Source organism: Coptis chinensis, chromosome 5 (genome assembly GCF_015680905.1).
Source record: "Coptis chinensis isolate HL-2020 chromosome 5, ASM1568090v1, whole genome shotgun sequence".
Taxonomy (NCBI): domain Eukaryota; kingdom Viridiplantae; phylum Streptophyta; class Magnoliopsida; order Ranunculales; family Ranunculaceae; genus Coptis; species Coptis chinensis.
In genome coordinates, this window is record NC_141460.1 from 35,290,724 (window position 1) to 35,307,361 (window position 16,638).

General features: G+C 42.7%; 2 protein-coding genes and 1 long non-coding RNA gene across 3 annotated transcripts; all 3 read right to left on the reverse strand.

Moving 5' to 3' along the window:
• Positions 1-947: 947 nt before the first annotated feature.
• On the reverse strand, positions 948-4,202 carry LOC147497391 (uncharacterized). Its single transcript, XR_015197177.1, has 2 exons — positions 4,105-4,202; positions 948-1,210 (listed from the first exon to the last, which is right to left on the reverse strand). It is a non-coding gene; the product is annotated as an uncharacterized LOC147497391 (long non-coding RNA).
• A 5,793-nt stretch (positions 4,203-9,995) lies between these two features.
• LOC147497392 (uncharacterized) lies at positions 9,996-10,388 on the reverse strand. The gene has a single exon (XM_086562867.1). It carries the CDS (start codon positions 10,386-10,388, stop codon positions 9,996-9,998), a length of 393 nt encoding a protein of 130 aa, XP_086418993.1.
• A 334-nt stretch (positions 10,389-10,722) lies between these two features.
• Positions 10,723-11,538, reverse strand: LOC147497393 (uncharacterized). Its single transcript, XM_086562868.1, has one exon. The coding sequence runs from the start codon at positions 11,536-11,538 to the stop codon at positions 10,723-10,725; it is 816 nt and encodes a 271-aa protein (XP_086418994.1).
• Between the last annotated feature and the right edge of the window lie 5,100 nt (positions 11,539-16,638).

The following is a 16,638-nucleotide window of genomic DNA, read 5'->3' on the forward strand; positions in this document are numbered from 1 at the left end:
AATGAAAAGTATCCGGATGAGGTGAGAATCATGTCAAGTTTCAAGAATGCCCAAAAAATAATGTTTTCAGAAAACATAAACAAACAAACATCATATTTGTAACTTTGATCGGGGTAAACATCGCTTACCCTTCAACCTTGAGGTTCAGCCGTAAGGTATTAAGATTGATTCCCATTACACTCATAATCGTGTTAATAGCGGCTATTCCTTGAATCGATTTTAATGGCACCCTATTGGTATAAAGACATCATTAAATATAATGAATATATGTATGGAAAACATTATAGGTTCAAGTTCTTGCAAATAAATGTCAAGAGAGAACTTCTTGGGCAAGAAAGAGAGCATTAGATAAAATTATACTGATTTTCATCAGAAAAAAAAAAAAAAAAAATCAATGGCTACTCCATTGATGGTTACTACTGTGACCATATTCTTCATTAAATGTGTCTATCCAATATTCAACATTGATCCCAATAAGTATTTTCCTCGGAAATAAAAAGACTCGTAAACAGACCTGTGTAATGTCAGTGATGTTAGAGGTATGATAAGCACGCCATGAACTCCTGCTGCTTTCATAGATAGGCTTCATAGGCAAATAGGAGAATCGTGTCAAAGTTGACTTTTGTGCTACAGGACTACAAAACATGGGTTTCATCATACTACAAAACATGGAAATATTTTTTTCCTGAAAACAATGCTATAGAAAACACAATGTAATTCAACTTACATATATGAAGACATTGATACTGGAATATTATGAAGGTCTGCTTCTATGTTCCTTCTAGTTTGCTTGTTCATTCTACCACTTATGCGCTCTTTTTCTCTTCTATTGCTGTCACACCCCGAATTTCGACAGAATTCGGAAAAACATTATTTGTTCCCGACTCTTCGATTTCCGAGGTGTGAGTCACTCTCCACTTCCAAAACCCCATAAACAGTTTAAAATATGCGGATAATTAAAAACCAATACTAATTTCAATTATACATAAGTCCTCTTCATTACAAAAATTCCCAATTAAGATTAGGTTACAAATCTCTTTTCAATAACTCTTTACTTAAAATATACAAATGAGAATACAAAAACATTGTCTAGACTGAAAAGCTATATCACCTCAAGGGAAAAACAAAACGTATCCGGAGATGTAACGCTAATGCAAACCACAAGCAGCAGCCAACCTTCTTCAACACTAAACCTGTCAAAACTTATCAACTGTGTTTATTGAATGAACACACCCGATAAGCAAACATGCAAATCGGGTTGACATTATAAAAATCTTTGGTGTGAGTAGCCCTAAAATACAACATATAATTATACATATATATACACAATTCCTACGGCAGTTAGTTCCTCCACCGAGGCGCCTTAACTTTCAACGATTAATATAACATACTCAAGTACAATAATTAAGGCAGGTAGTTCCTCCACTGAGGCGCCTTAACTTCTCACTAACCACACAACAAACTATACACATCATAAATAAGGCATGTAGTTCCTCCATCGAGGTTTTTAGGTTCTAACTAAACAAATAACCAACCAAACATATTACCATAATTAGATTATTTCGGGCTTTCTTTGTGTGTCCCTAAAATCACGTCGTATCTATGTCTTACCTAGTTTCCTGGCTACCACAATCGCGAACCCAACGCCGAACATGTACATCCACATGCCTCCCTTACATAATGAGCCACTCCGTGCGTAAACCACCCTGGCGGGATGCGCGACACCGTAAATCCTCACACGGAAGCCAAATCTATGTAAGCACCGCCACTATTCGGCATAAAATATTGCATCATCGTTCTATTTTGCTTAACGGAATAATCAAGCCACTATTCGCTCACGATTGCCCAACACATGGGTCAATCAACATCTCATATATATACAACATCTTATATATCAACATCTTATATATCAAGCCACTATTCGCTATGATTGCCCAACACATGGGTCAATCAACATCTCATATATATACAACATCTTATATATCAACATCTTATATATCAAGCCACTATTAAATAACGATTGCCCAACACATGGGTCAATCAACATCTCATATATATACAACATCTTATATATCATCATCTTATATATCAAATCGCCATGTAGGCGGATCACATGAGTTGTGGTAGTCGGGTTCTAGGATTTTCGATTCGTAATTTATTCAGGGGTCATACATTAATGACTCATAATCATATCTACTATATCGCGTGCGGGTCAATTGCCTTATTGCACTATGCCACAATATATAGAAATCTCTCAATTATATCTCATAGTCACTTTCATTCTTTCATGTGCCAATATATTATTGCACTATACAATCCAGGTGGGCAAATATTCACCGATACTATATTAGCATCTCACATATAAAATAATGAAGTGTATATACATTTCTCCAAGATATTGCATTAATATAACTATCAAAGATATTATATCATGTCACAATGCTTCAGCGTGATCGCATACATCTTTATTATAGCATTATTAGGAATATAATGTCTCCTAACACCTCAATATCGTCACCTGTCAAAAATACACAACATCAATGTCAAATATTTCTTAGATAATGACAACCAAATATATACTAGCTTCCACAGCATTTTATTACTATATGTGTCCATATAATATACACATAAAACGTAGCACAAATAAACAGTCCATAGTCCACAGTCCACAATCAAAGCCCAATATATATATGCTTTACACACTACTCACGTCAAATCTAAATTAGATAATGACAAACCAAGTTATACAATCTCAACAATATTTTATTACTATATTTATCCATATAATCAAATATGTGAAAAATTGGAAAAGTCAACATTCCCAGTCAACGGTCAACAGTCAAAGTCAACGGTCAAAGGTCAACACATCATGGTCAAGGTCAAACTCAACATGTCATAGTCAAAGTCAAACTATCCTGGTCAAAGTCAAACTGTCCTGGTCAAAGTCAACAGGTCCTGGTCAAAGTCAATTCATCATTGTCAAAGTCAAACTGTCGTTTTAAGGTGTCGACAGTCGAGGTCATAGCCATGGTTCATGGCTAAGGTCAAAGGTGCATGGCTCATGGGCTCATGACCAAGGTAATGGTTCGGACCCAACTGGCCGAGCCCAAACCTTAGAACCCGAAAGTCTAAACATGTAAAGACCCAGAAAGATCTATTTTAAGTCCAATGGACTGGTCCCAAGCTATATTAGAAAACTGGCCCAAAACAGTTAAGTGGTTCGGTCCAAAAATCTTTAAATTGAACTGGTCCACAAATAAGAGAAAACCGGCCCAATCAAAACAAAAATAGAACTGGTCCAAGCTTTAAATTAAACTGGTCCACCAACTAAACCAAATTGGTCCAAGTTTAATTGAACTGATCCGACCCGACCAATCTAAAATAGACTCGGGCCTAAACCAAAACAACCAGGGCCCAAAGACTGAACTCGGCCCAAGCCCAAGTTCGGTCATCTTCTCCAACAGCAGCCACCACCGCTCGTCCACCTCCATCATCCTAGCGGTTTTGACCCAAATCAAAACCCCTATAGCTTTAATGAAAGCTCCACCTCGATTTGCTAACTCCATCTCCTACCTCCAAACTAGATCTAAAAGGTTTACTGCCGCCATTAATGGCTCAGTGCAAGCTTCGGCAGCTCCCATCTACCGCCCTCACACACTACAATCAACACTAAACAACATCCCCACATCACCACAAAACACCACAACCAATCAAACCCAAAAACACAGCCCAACCACCGGCGCCATTAACGCCTCCAAGCTTCCACCACTCCCCAGCACCCAATCGACCATGCTAAACCCGACATTCATCATATATCAACAACCAATTAATATTTAACATCACAGTATATAAAAAAAAGTTTAATCGAATCCATCAGACGATTTGTCCGGACGCCATTAAGCGCTCTGTCGAGCTTTTCGGCGGTTTTAAAGAATACCATTCAGTATGAGTCTGAAAACGAAATTTAACAAAGTTGACTAATACAAGGACACGAACTCCAACACAACAGTATAACGAACAGTATTAATAGGCCGAAACCTTAGTCGGTATACTCCGATACAGGGAAAACCATAAATCCGGTGAAATAGCAAAATAGCTACTCACCTGAATTAAAACCCGACGAATCCTCCGTAGTCCGAACCGTCGTGCTCCACCCTCCAGAAATCCAGCTTTCATCTCTGCCTCCATTTTCATTATTTTTTTATTTCTCTGAACCCTATTTTCTAGAAAAATGTGTTTATATACTTGGGTCCGAAACCCAAGCCCAACACAGACTCGGGCCCAAAAACCAGGCCCACGTATTCCGAGTCCAATCCAGCGAATTTTGAAAATAAAGAATTTAATTAATTAATAAAATAGAAAAATACGTATTTAAAAATACGGGCGTTACAATTGCGTTGGGCCAACTTGCATCGAGAAGTCTGAGAAGGTGTTTAAGCATTGGTCGAACCAACACTAAAATCATCCACTTCCATTTCGTTTTGGGTATCACTAACATGTAGAAAAAAAAAATCATAATAGGCTAGGAATGGAAATATTTTTTACTGAAAACAATGCTATAGAAAACACACAAAGAAATAAAACTTACATATGGGAAGACATGGACACAGGTATATTTTGAAGGTCTGTTTCTAAGTTCCTTCTTGTTCGCTTGCTGCTTCTACCACTTATGAGCTCTCTTTCTCTTCTATTGCGTTGGGCCAACTTGCGCCGAGAAGGCTGAGAGGGTGTAAAAGCATTGGTCAGATTAACATTAAAAGTGGATTGTGGAGGAGTAACTACAACCTCATTTTGCACAGGAGGTGATTGGACTTGATGGCCTTCATTTCCTTGTTTTTCCAAAACCTGCATTTTATATTTGATAAAACATAACCATCAGAAGGCAGTGAACAACCACCGCATATAGTGAACGTATATATGATACATACTTTAGCAAGGGTAGCAAGCACATGGTCAATGATCTGTTGTTTATGGTCACATAATCGATTTATATAATCCAATTCTCTTTGCTGCATGATGCACATGAAAAGCCGCATAAAAAAATTAAATGAGAACGTTGTCAAATTAACAAAAGAGTTTTTCTTTGTTACAAAATTTAAAAGTTTGAAATCATGTAAGAATTAAACATAACCAAATTGTGAAAAAGGAACTTCAAATACCTGAACAGATTTTATGAACCTCAAAACCTCCAATACAAACCGAAGACCTAAATTTCTCTCTACCAAGCATTTTTCTCTCTCTCTTTTCTCTCTTCTACCTTTTTCTCACTGTGCGGCCTTCTCTTTCCTTCTCTCCATCCTCTTCTTTTTATACCCCTTCTCCCTTTCATCTGGATCATCTACTTGTTTTCTCATCCCTCGATTTCCCTTCTTGCCATACATATGCCATGTCCGTGGTCTAGGGTTCCGCGGCCACGATTCCCTACTCTTTGAATTCCCCTATTACGTTACATCTCATTCTTTAATCTGTTGACCCAGTCCACTTCTCTTTAATCTGTTTACTCCGCAATTCTGATAATGGACCCGGGGTCGAGAACTCCCACCGCTTCTTTCCCTTTACAGCTAATCATGTTCTTCATCGGTTTGCGTGTGATGTTGATGGCAATCACCACGCGCATTTTCTGCTACCCCTCGTACCTCGAGCTTCCACGCGTCACCCTTTATCTGGATCTACCACCCGACTCTTCGATTTTCCCAACCTTTGGAAATGACTCGTTTACGCCTCCCCTATTTAAACTCTTCTCCTTCTCCTCCCTTTCTCATTTTAGTTTTCCCCCTCTTCTTTTACTTTTCACTGCTCTGCCACCTCTCCCTTCTCCGACTTGCGTTCGCTTCCTTTGTTTCTCCGGTGACTTCCTTTCCTTTCCAACACACTCTTCGGGCTCATCACCTCTCTCTCCATTCCCATCGGTAAGTTTTTTTTAGGCCTTATTTTCTTTTGTTTGCACTGTGTTTTTGAGTTGGTTCGATATCTTGTGTCTGTTCATCTTCTTTTCCAATGTCGGGCTCTGAAACCGGTGACTCTTCCTCTTCCTAATCTGACTGAGTAGCCTCTCCACCCGCTCTTGCCCCTACTGCGGTCCCATCCACCTTCGGTCACCAGGCCCCTTTACTGCCACCCCCATCTAGGTGTCGTAGACCTAATTTGACAGCAATTAGGGCTGCCTATGGAATTTTGGCCGATATAATGCTGGAACACGTGCCATCTGTCACCCATAACCCTCATCTGGTTCCCCAACGTTCGGGATACCTTGTAATCACTATAGGTCAAATTGTCGCCGGTCTACGGCTTCCTCTCACTCTACTAGACGGCGAGGTGTGTAATCACTTCAATATTCCCCCCTGCCAAGGTATAGGGAATTTTTGGAGAATTATATATGCCGCGAACTCGTACAATAAGACCGGAGAACCTAAAATTACGAGCTGCGATATCTTCTCTCAATATTATATCAAGACCAGTACTAAAGATGTCAGTGTAGGGTACCAATCTTTTTGTGTACGTCCTCAGAAGCAATCTTTTGTACTCCGTGTCACATCCTCTGACAAAGTGTGGCACCACTACCCGTTATATGTATCGGGGCAATTTCTGTCCGCGGACATTCCTTCTGACTTAACTCTTAACCATCTCGCCTTCATAGCCCGTGGTGAGTATCTTAGCTTTTCCTTTTTCTCTTGATGTGATTTCCCTGTTATCAACTAACCTGCGGTTATTCTTCTTTGCAGGTTGGCGGCCAGACTCCAAATCCCGACTCTACGCCGGCGTCTCGTGTCCTATTTTTCAAAGGCTTCGCGAACTCGGTCCTGCTCAGGCTGACCTCCTGGGTATCCACCCCACTACCGCTACACCTCTGTTGCCAATCCCTGCTCTCCACACTATCAGTGGCTACTCAGCTCCTTTTTTACCGTCCTCCCCCTCCCAAGGAACGGAAACCCAGAGCATTTCCTCCTCTAAAGAAAAAAAACTCGCCTCCATTCCTCTCACCGTACCCGTCCCCGAACCTCCTCACACTCCCCCACATCCTTTGAATCTCACAATCTTCCTATCACCTCTGCCTCTGAGGACATCCCTTCATACCGCTCTATCTCCAATTGGGACGATCAATACACTTCTCCTACCTCCCCTCCTGAAGACATGGATGTCCACAAGGTGAAACTGTTTGATAGTGACTATGAAGGAGATGATGACGTGAGGGAAGTTCCTTCCACGGACGTGCGGGCTCCTGCTGACAGGCCCTTAAGCAAGATACCGCAAACATCAGTGTCCGAAGAGCCTATGCCCACCACTCTACCTGCTCAGTCTGCGGTCTTTTCCCCCCGCGCACGTCAATCTGGAAAATACCCCAATCCGCCCGTCACCCCACATCCGAGCTTGCCATCCCCGAGGACTTTCGTCCTACTTTTAAGGTGTGCCATCGCAAGGTGAATACCACAGACTCCACTCTAGAGAACCCAGCCGTGGCCTCCTCCTTATTTTTTGGAGCTCACCTGCCTAAGGACCTGGCCTATGCTGAAGGGGGTTCCTTTGAACAGCACCGAACTTCCCTATACACCAACTGGGAGAAGGTACTATCTCTCTTTCTCCCTTAGCTTTTTTTTTTCATCCTCTTCCCTGATCATAGGTGAGCCTGGATATGTCCTACATGATCCGCGGCCTATTTGGTGCCAAGGCCAAGGTGGAGTCCCTCGAGAAAGAACTCGGCGACCTTACTGGACTAAGAACTGCCTATGCCCACCTTCAACCGGATCTAAAAGCTGCCAATTTGGTCAAAGTCCAAGCTCAGGACGAGCTGAAGGCCGCAGAGTCCTCCCACCAACAATACATGGACACGGTCAACGAACGCTGAGCCATCAAAGGGAAGTGCTCCTCCAACAACACCAGGCCAATCTGGACGACCTCACTCAACGACACCAGGAGGCCATGGATGCTCTCAATCGGAAGCATGAGAATGCCTCCACAGACCTGATGCAGCAGCACCAATTGGATATGACCACCCTTCAGGAATGCTTCAGGCTCCTAGCAGACGAGAGGGTGGCCAAGAAATTTCAAGAGGAACATGCACACCTCCTTTGTGAAGGTTGTCTTCTCCCCGAAGGGCCTGCCGTCCTGGTGATCACAACCCCTGAGGTAGCCAGGGAAGAGGTGCCGAACACCGAGGTAACCCCCGAGCATCCCATGACAGAAGGACTCATAAGCCAGACGACGACCATAAAAGAGACTGCCGATGCGACTATGGAAGAAGCTGCGGATGCGATGACCATTGAGGAACCTGCCTCTGAAATGCTCTAGAAGTCTTCTTTTTGTACTAAGACATTTTTACAAACTATGTATCTGTTACTTGTTTCACTCCATGTTTCTGCAAATATTTTGTTTAATGTAGTACTGGATTTTGCCCAATGTGTTTGTTGCCTCTTCATTCTTTGACTCTGGTTATTTGTTTAAATTGCAATGTACCTCCACATATAGATTTTCATGGCTCTTCTCCTCCTCTTAACTGTACCAGCTAGATATGTTCCTGATCAGTCTCTTGCCTTTTCCTTAGCGCACTCTAGAAATTTGCCCCCCTGGATCTTTTCACACCTTATTAACGTACTTCGTCCTGGGCAGTCCTCTTCGCCCTGCGATAGATTCATCTCCCTCCGCAGTCTCCACTGAGCAACTCCTTAGTGTACTATGATGAAGGCACCTCTGCATGCCCCATGTGTTGTTTGTATCTCTTGTATGCGAAGGGCTCATCCCACTCAGCCGACTCCTTTGTGCTAAGTAGCCTGTTGGGCAGCTCACCTTGCCCCAGGCCCAACTTTAGCATTGTGTCAGTGAACGACCCATCCCTTCCGCTGTCCCTCCCTTTGATTGGTGGTGCATCCTAAAGGCAAATTTCTTTGCCCCATGTGTCTCTCGCCTTCCTCGTGATCCCTCGCAATCCAACCCTGACACCAGCTGGGGCATTTTCTCTCACCCTATTCTTGGTCCATGTGTCATCGAAGGGCTCATCCCCTCCGCCGTCTCTCACTTTGAAGGGTTGAGCAGCCTTCTGGGGGCCGCCCTCATTGACCAGGCCACGAAGCCTACTGGAATAACTCATCTTGCTCCAGGCTCCCTCCAACACTAGTGTCAGCGAAGGGCTCGTCCCTTCCGCTGCCTCTCCCCCTAATGGGCGTAGAAACCTAATGGGGATCACTCTCTTTGCCCCAGGTGTCTCTAATGGTCTCGTCTGCAGAGGGCTCACCCCACTCCACAGGCTCGACTAGGCCACGAAGCCTACTGGAGCAACTCATCTTGCTCCAAGCTCCCTCCAGCACTAGTGTCACCGAAGGGCTCGTCCCCATCTGCTGTCTCTCCCTCTGATGGGCATAGAAGCCTGATGGGGGTCACTCTCTTTGCCCCAGGTGTCTCTCGCATCTCTCGTCCGCAGAAAGCTCACCCCACTCCACAGGCTCGACCAGGCCATAAAGCCTACTGGGACAACTCATCTTGCTCCAGGCTCCCTCCGGACTAGTGTCGTGAAGAAGGTCCGTCCCCTCCGGCTCTCTCTCTCCGATGATGGTAGAGAAGCGATGGGGATCACTCTCTTTGCTCCAAGTGTCTCTCGCATCTCTCGTTCGTGAAAGGTATATACCATTCCGCTATCCACATTCTTACTTAGAAATCATACATAGCAAACACATTTCTTTTCACAAAAGTGTCGTGGTATTATATATTTACAAACAACTCTAGTTCTTTGCTCTGGACCTCCATTACATTACCTTGTACCTTCATTACACTCAATTGTAAAACTTTTTCAGCATTCTCACATTCCAAGGCTTCTCTATCAATTTGTCATTCATTGTTCGTAACTTGTAAGTACCAGCCCCTCCTACTTCCACCACGGTGTATGGCCCTTCCTAATTTGGACCCAACTTCCCATCTTTTTCCCTCTTTGTACTAGGAGTCACTCGAGGGAGCACCAAGTCTCCTATCAGGAATTGTCACGGCTTAACCCGCTTGTTGTATTGCCTCTATAAGCGCCTGTGATACTCTTTTAACTGAATGCGGGCTAAGTCTCTTATTTCTTCTGCCAAATTCAAATCCCTTGCCAAGATGCGCCAGTTCGATCCCTCTTCCACGGCCTTGGTTCGCATTGTAACTGGCACCATCTCTGAAGGAATCACGGCCTCAATGCCATAGGCTAAGGCAAATGGGGTCTCTTTGGTGGTTGTCTGAGGAGTAGTTCGATACGCCCAAAGAAGCTGGTTTAACTCGTCTGCCCACGCCCTCTTCTTGTCTTTCAACTTCCTCTTAAGGTTGTTCATTATCATTTTGTTGGAAGATTCAGCCTGTCCATTGCCCTCAGGATTGTAGGGGGCCGAGAACCGTTGTTTCACCTTGTATGCCTGCAGAAACTCAATCATCTTAGCTTTCGTGAACTGTGTCCCATTGTCCACAATGATGCAATATGGCAGTCCAAACTGACATATGATGTTCTCCCATAAAAACTTAATCACTACGTCTTATTCACTTGCTGCAAGGGTACGACTTCTATCCATTTGGTGAAGTAGTTCGTAGCTGCTAGCATATATCTCCTTTTGCCACTAGCCATGGGCAATGGTCCTACGATATCCATCACCCACATAGCAAAAGGCCACGGACTTGAGACATTATGCAGGGGTTCCGCAGGGGCGAGTATCAGCTGTGAAAATCTCTGGCATTTGTCGCACTTCTTAGCGAACTCCACTGCATCCCTTTTCATGTGGGCCAGAAGTATCCCTGCGTCAAGAGTCGGTGTGCCGTAGTCCTTCCGGCGGAATGGCTCCCATAGTCCCCTTCATGCATTTCTGCCAGTACCTCTAAGGCTAACCGTGGCCCTAGGCATTTTAACAATGGCCCATTGAAATTCTTTCGGTACAGTTCGCCTTCCAGCAGTACATATCTTTGAGAAATCTGTTCCAACCTTCTTCTTTCTTTCTTATCTGTCACCTCCTTTCCCTCCAAGAAACACTTAATGGGATCCATCCATCCCCCTTCTTCTTCCGTGATCTGACACACCTCCATCACATCCTCTATGCTTGGTTTCTCCAATCTTCCTACCCGTATCGTCCTTTCCTCTGACCCAGGTATGGCTGCAGCCACGTATACAAGGGCGTCCGCATGCCTATTCTCACCGCGACCCAAGTGTACAAATATGAGCTTCGCAAACTTGGTGGACTTTTTATGCAACACCTCTAAATACTTCGCCATCCGTGGACAACAAGCAGCGAACCCTCCATTTGCCTGACACACCACTAAGTTTGAATCAGAATGCATGGTCAGTTCCTTCACCCCCAAGTCCTCGGCCATTCTCAATCCCGCTATCACTGCCTCATACTCTGCTTCATTATTGGTTGCCGCGAACCCTAGCTTCATGGTCTGTTCTATTCTGTTATTATCAGGTGTAACCAATACAACACCTATGCCGCTGCATACGTCAGTGGCAGATCCATCTATGAATACTCTCCACCCATTCCTCTTATCCCAAGGGTCTAGGAGGTCAAGCTCTACATCCCTCTCCGGTTCCATGACCATCTATTTTCCCCAAGTGGGATCTTCTGCGGGGAACTCTGCCAGAAACTCTACCACCGCATGTGCCTTCTCCGCGGTTCTTATCTAATACAGTATCTCGTACGAACTAAGCATCACTTCCCATTTCAACATTCTGCCTGACTTCCCTGCCCTTAATGTTTGTTTTAGAGGCAGGTTCGTCACCACCACCACTAAGTGTGATTCGAAGTAGTGTTTTCGCTTTAGGGCCGAGAAGATTAACGACAAGGCATATTTCTCAATTCTACTATACCGCGTCTGCATCCAACAATGTTTTGCTTTGAAAATACATCGACTTCTCCATTCTGTAGACAAGTCAGACGAGAACTGAGCTAACTGCATACTTGGTGGCGCCCCCAAATACAAGTATAATTTCTCCTCCTACTTTGGCCGTGACAACAAAGGAGCCTTGCCCAAATACCTTTTCAACTCTTGAAATGCCTCCTCGCATTCTGATGTCCACAAGAAATTTGGTGTGCTTCTTAGTAATCGATACAGCGGTCTATATTTGTCAGATGACTTGGAAATAAACCTATTCAAAGTTGCGACCCCACTGGCCAGCTGATAAGAGCCCAAAACTGTAGTGTTAACCCTGTAACAGTCATACTTTTAGACCAATTATGTGAGTAATAATTAAGAGTTAATACTGATTACGTGTTTTTATGCATTTCAGGCGTAAAAGTCCATTATGTGTGCAGAAATGTGCCACTTTAGCGAGATAAAGGAGCAAAGGTCGGTTGCTAAGGAGTTCTGTGATTAAAGGCCAAGATTCAAGAAGACAAAGCCTCTGTAAAACCCGGTCAAAAGATGAAGAGTCAAGGTCCACGCGTGCAGAAACAGTGCACAAAGTCAACAGAACTTCCGAAGACCATATCTTTGGACTCAGACCTCGGAATTGGGCCTACCTTATGTCAAAACGATCGGCTCGGAAAGAGCTTTCCAATGGTATAAGCCTTGATCCAATCAGAGGAGAAAAAGTGGACGAAAAGTCTGTTGAAGCCAACTGCAGCTGAAGAGGCCTTTTTGGACTGAAAGTATTAGGTTTTGGGCCTGATTCTCTGGCCCAAAACATGGCTCCAAGCCCATGCACGATTTTTGGATCTGAAAGTATAAAAACCAAAGCTTAGCTCTTTGTTAATAGTAGCTAGTTAGACCTAAAACAATATAGATAATTCTAGATCTAGTTTCCAGTATTTTAATTAAGTTTTAGTTCCATTTTCAATTCTTATTTTAGATTAAGTCTTTGAATCATTGTTCTTGATTGATTAGATAAATAAAATAGTTATTTTGTCAATTTCGATTTTTTGTCATCTCAATTTATAGATCTAGTTTTAATTCTTGTTGATTATCATTTCGTAGTTTAAGTAGATTGAAACATTGTTGGTTAATTTAGTTAAGTTAGAATTTTAATATGATGTGTAGTTATAATTCAATGGGAAATGATGGTTTGATGACTCAAGGCTAAAACCTCCATTTAGGGGTTGATGAAGCCTTGATGAAAACTTAGTGGTATAGTGTAGAAGCATTGTAGAATCTATTCCAATCTAGAAGGTCATGATTAAGCCATGAGAATGGGTGGGCGACCTCACATTCTAGTTAGTATTCGGTAGAAATGCCATGAACACTAGGGATTAGAACTTCGAATTTCTTGCCGTAGAAGAACGTAAGAATCGAGATACAAGAATCTATGCTAGGTTATTAAGTTGGATTCGAGGTGGATTCGATTCCCCTCTAATCCTTTATCTAGATTCAAAAAGAATCATATTTCCATAGCATTCGTAGTTAAATTCAACATAATCAATTTCATATAGGTATCGTAGTATAACACCCTTCGTAAAGCTCTCATTAGACTTAAGACCGACTAATTAGACTAGAAAACATTCCATGCTAGAGCACTAGGAGTGGAACGAATTTGTTACTCCACTCTATCTTGATAGAATTGAGAGTAGAAACTTTGATAAACATATACGATCTTAAGATAGTTTTAGTTTACTTACGTTTTGAGTTCATCGTTCATTTCGTAGGTAAACTATTCATTTTATGTTTTATCAAATGGCGTCGCTGCCATCTTAGTTGCACTTTAGCATTGTTTTCATAGTAAAATTAGTCATTTTTAAGTCCCATTAAACCCACCCACCCTTGTTTGATTCATACTGTGGTTATCCGTTTCAGCGTTGAAAAATTCCACGACAAAATTACACTGAGCGCGATCGAGCCTATAAGGAGCGCACCTGCGCCCTATAGCCTGGAACACGAGCGCGACCCGCCCCCATGTGGAGCGCGACTTGCCCTTAAACACTGGAATTTCAAGTTACACGGAGCGGGACCACGCCCTATGCGAGCGCACCCGCGCCCTAAGCAAAATTTTCCGGATTTCTACAAGTTTGTTTCGAATTTCGATTTTTAAGTTTTTCAGTGTTCTAACTTGCTATTTACACTGAACACGCGTAAACAAGACGCTATTCATAAGCGAAGCAAGGACGCTATCAGGTATTCCTTTCTTCCATACCTCGCATCTCCAGTTAGAGGTTCATACTAATATATCAAGATTGTTTGGATTGTTGTCGTGTTTAGACTTAGACTTGCATGAGATTAAGGTGCTGGTGGGAGAAAACACCGAGCGTAATTAACCGTCAACGCGTCAACAAACAAATCTATCGAGTATACCAATCACTACACCTCTAACTACTATTCCACCAACCACACCTGACCACAATGGCTGAAGAAAAGAGACTCCTCTCTCCGACTTTTTTACAAAGCCTTGGCGATAGCCCTAAATCTTGCATCGTTCTAGCGGACCCGATTGGGGATTTTCGAATTCCCCAAACATATTTAATTTGTTACCCGTTTTCCATGGTTTAGAAAATGAAAAACCTTACCAACACATGCGTAGGATTGAACAAGTCCTTACAACATTCCATCATCCCTACGGTTGGTGCGGAACAAATTAAACCGAGGGTATTTCCCTTCACCTTAGCCGATAAAGGCGGCGTCTTGGTTAGCGCCCAAAGCGCACTTAACTCGTGGACTCGTAAGCTAAACTTGTTCATTTGTTTATGGAACATTTTACCCACCCCTAAAGGCGGATGAGATGCTTTCCAAGATTCATTTTTCCGACAAAATCCTCATGAATCGTTTTTACGATGCTTGGAATCGTTTCACCCGATCCGCTTATTGAGTGTCCACACCATAACCTAGCAAAGAACACGTTAGTTCGTGCCTTTTTCAAAGGACTTCAACATCACCATAAAGAAGTCCTTGACATAATGAATGGGGGTAGTTTCCTAAGTAAAGGAGCCTCGGAGGCTTACAAATTTTTAGAAGATCAAACTAAACGTAATAACAATTGGGGGGGTAGTGATGATATCCCCCACGCTGTTAGTTCTTCTTCAACAGTTAAGGTCGCCGGTATGTTTGAGATGAAACCCGATCTAGAACTAAAAAATTTAATCGAATCTCTAACTAAAAAGGTTAAGGCTATTTCTATGCAACAAAAGCCTATCCCCATCACGAATGTTAACTCAACCCATGTAATGTCTGTTTGAGTCCTGAGCACCCTGAATCATATTGTCCTCTCGCCTATGAACAACAGCAATTAGAGCAAGATAATGTTTAGTCCATTAATAACTATCCTATTCCTAATGCCCCATGGAGACAACATCCCAACTTTAGTTGGCGAAACAATCAACAAGTTTCACCTCCAGGGTCTAATAACCAAAATGTTAGGCAAGCGAACAACTATAATCAAGCTCCACCTAGGCAAGGCCGGGGACTAAGTCGGGGAAATTATAATAATTATAACAACCAAAGCTTAACCACGACAAGGTTTAGCACAAGGTCGGGGTAATTATAATAGTTATAATACCAATAGAGGTATCGTTCGGTTAACAATAGTAACTATCACAACCCACCCATAAATAATCAACGTGAGATAATTCGGTCGCACCACTGTGACTACTACACCATCACATCCGGATCGTATAGGCGCCTTTATACAAGTTACCCAACAACTTTTCCAATCAATGACTCGGTCAAACCAACAGATCTTACAATCCATAAATCGGGGGCAACTGGTTAGCCCAAGAGAAAGCCCAACCAAAAGCGTGTTTCCGGGAAAGCGATACCCAACCCTAAAACAACAAACACACCCTTTGAGGTAAATGGTAATACTAGTATGCGGAAAGCGACAATAGTAGGTGACTGAATGCCATCACCACTTTCCGTTCGGAAGAGTGGTTGATAACAAAGTAACTATGCCTATAGTTACCCCCATAGATTCTCTACACCGGATATCGAACTAGATACCAAAGTAGAAACTGAAGAGCCTACCCTTTGTAGAGGTACCGGTTAAACAACAAACTAAGAGCGAGAAAGCCAAGGTAACACATCAAGTCGAGCCATACGCTAAATATAGAAGCGAAAACCACCATTCCTCGGGCGTTAGCCATGCTAACCGGGGATACAAACTTTGAGGAGATTAGGAACGCGTTTTCAAGAATCTAACAATAAACCTTCCTTTTTCTCAAGCTATTAAAAAGCTCCCTAACCATGCTAAGTTTCTTAAAGAGTTGTGCACTACTAGGCGTAAGACCAACATACCTAAAGACGCCTTTCTAACTGAACAATTCCCAACTTTATCCGAAAATAATGGAATTGTTAAGTACAAGGACCCTGGTCGTCCTACTGTAAAATGCACCTTAGGAGATTCCCACACGACGACCGCGTTATTAGACCTGGGGGCAAGTGTTAACTTACTCCCATATTATTTGTATAAACAAATAGGTCTACAGGAAATGCAACCTACAAAAATAACGTTGCAATTAGCGGACAGGTCAATTAAGTATCCTAAGGGTGTAGTGGAAAACGTGCTTGTTAAGGTTCAGGATTTTTACTATCCTGTTGATTTTGTTATCCTCGATACAGAAGTCGCCAACGATTCTGTACCGATCATCTTAGGGCCCCCCTTCTTGGCAACTGCCAACGCACTTATAAATTGTCGCGATGGTAAGATGTCCTTATCTTTTGGCCATCTTACAGTTGAGGTAAATGTTTTTAAAATGTTGAAACAATTACCAGATTCGTTTA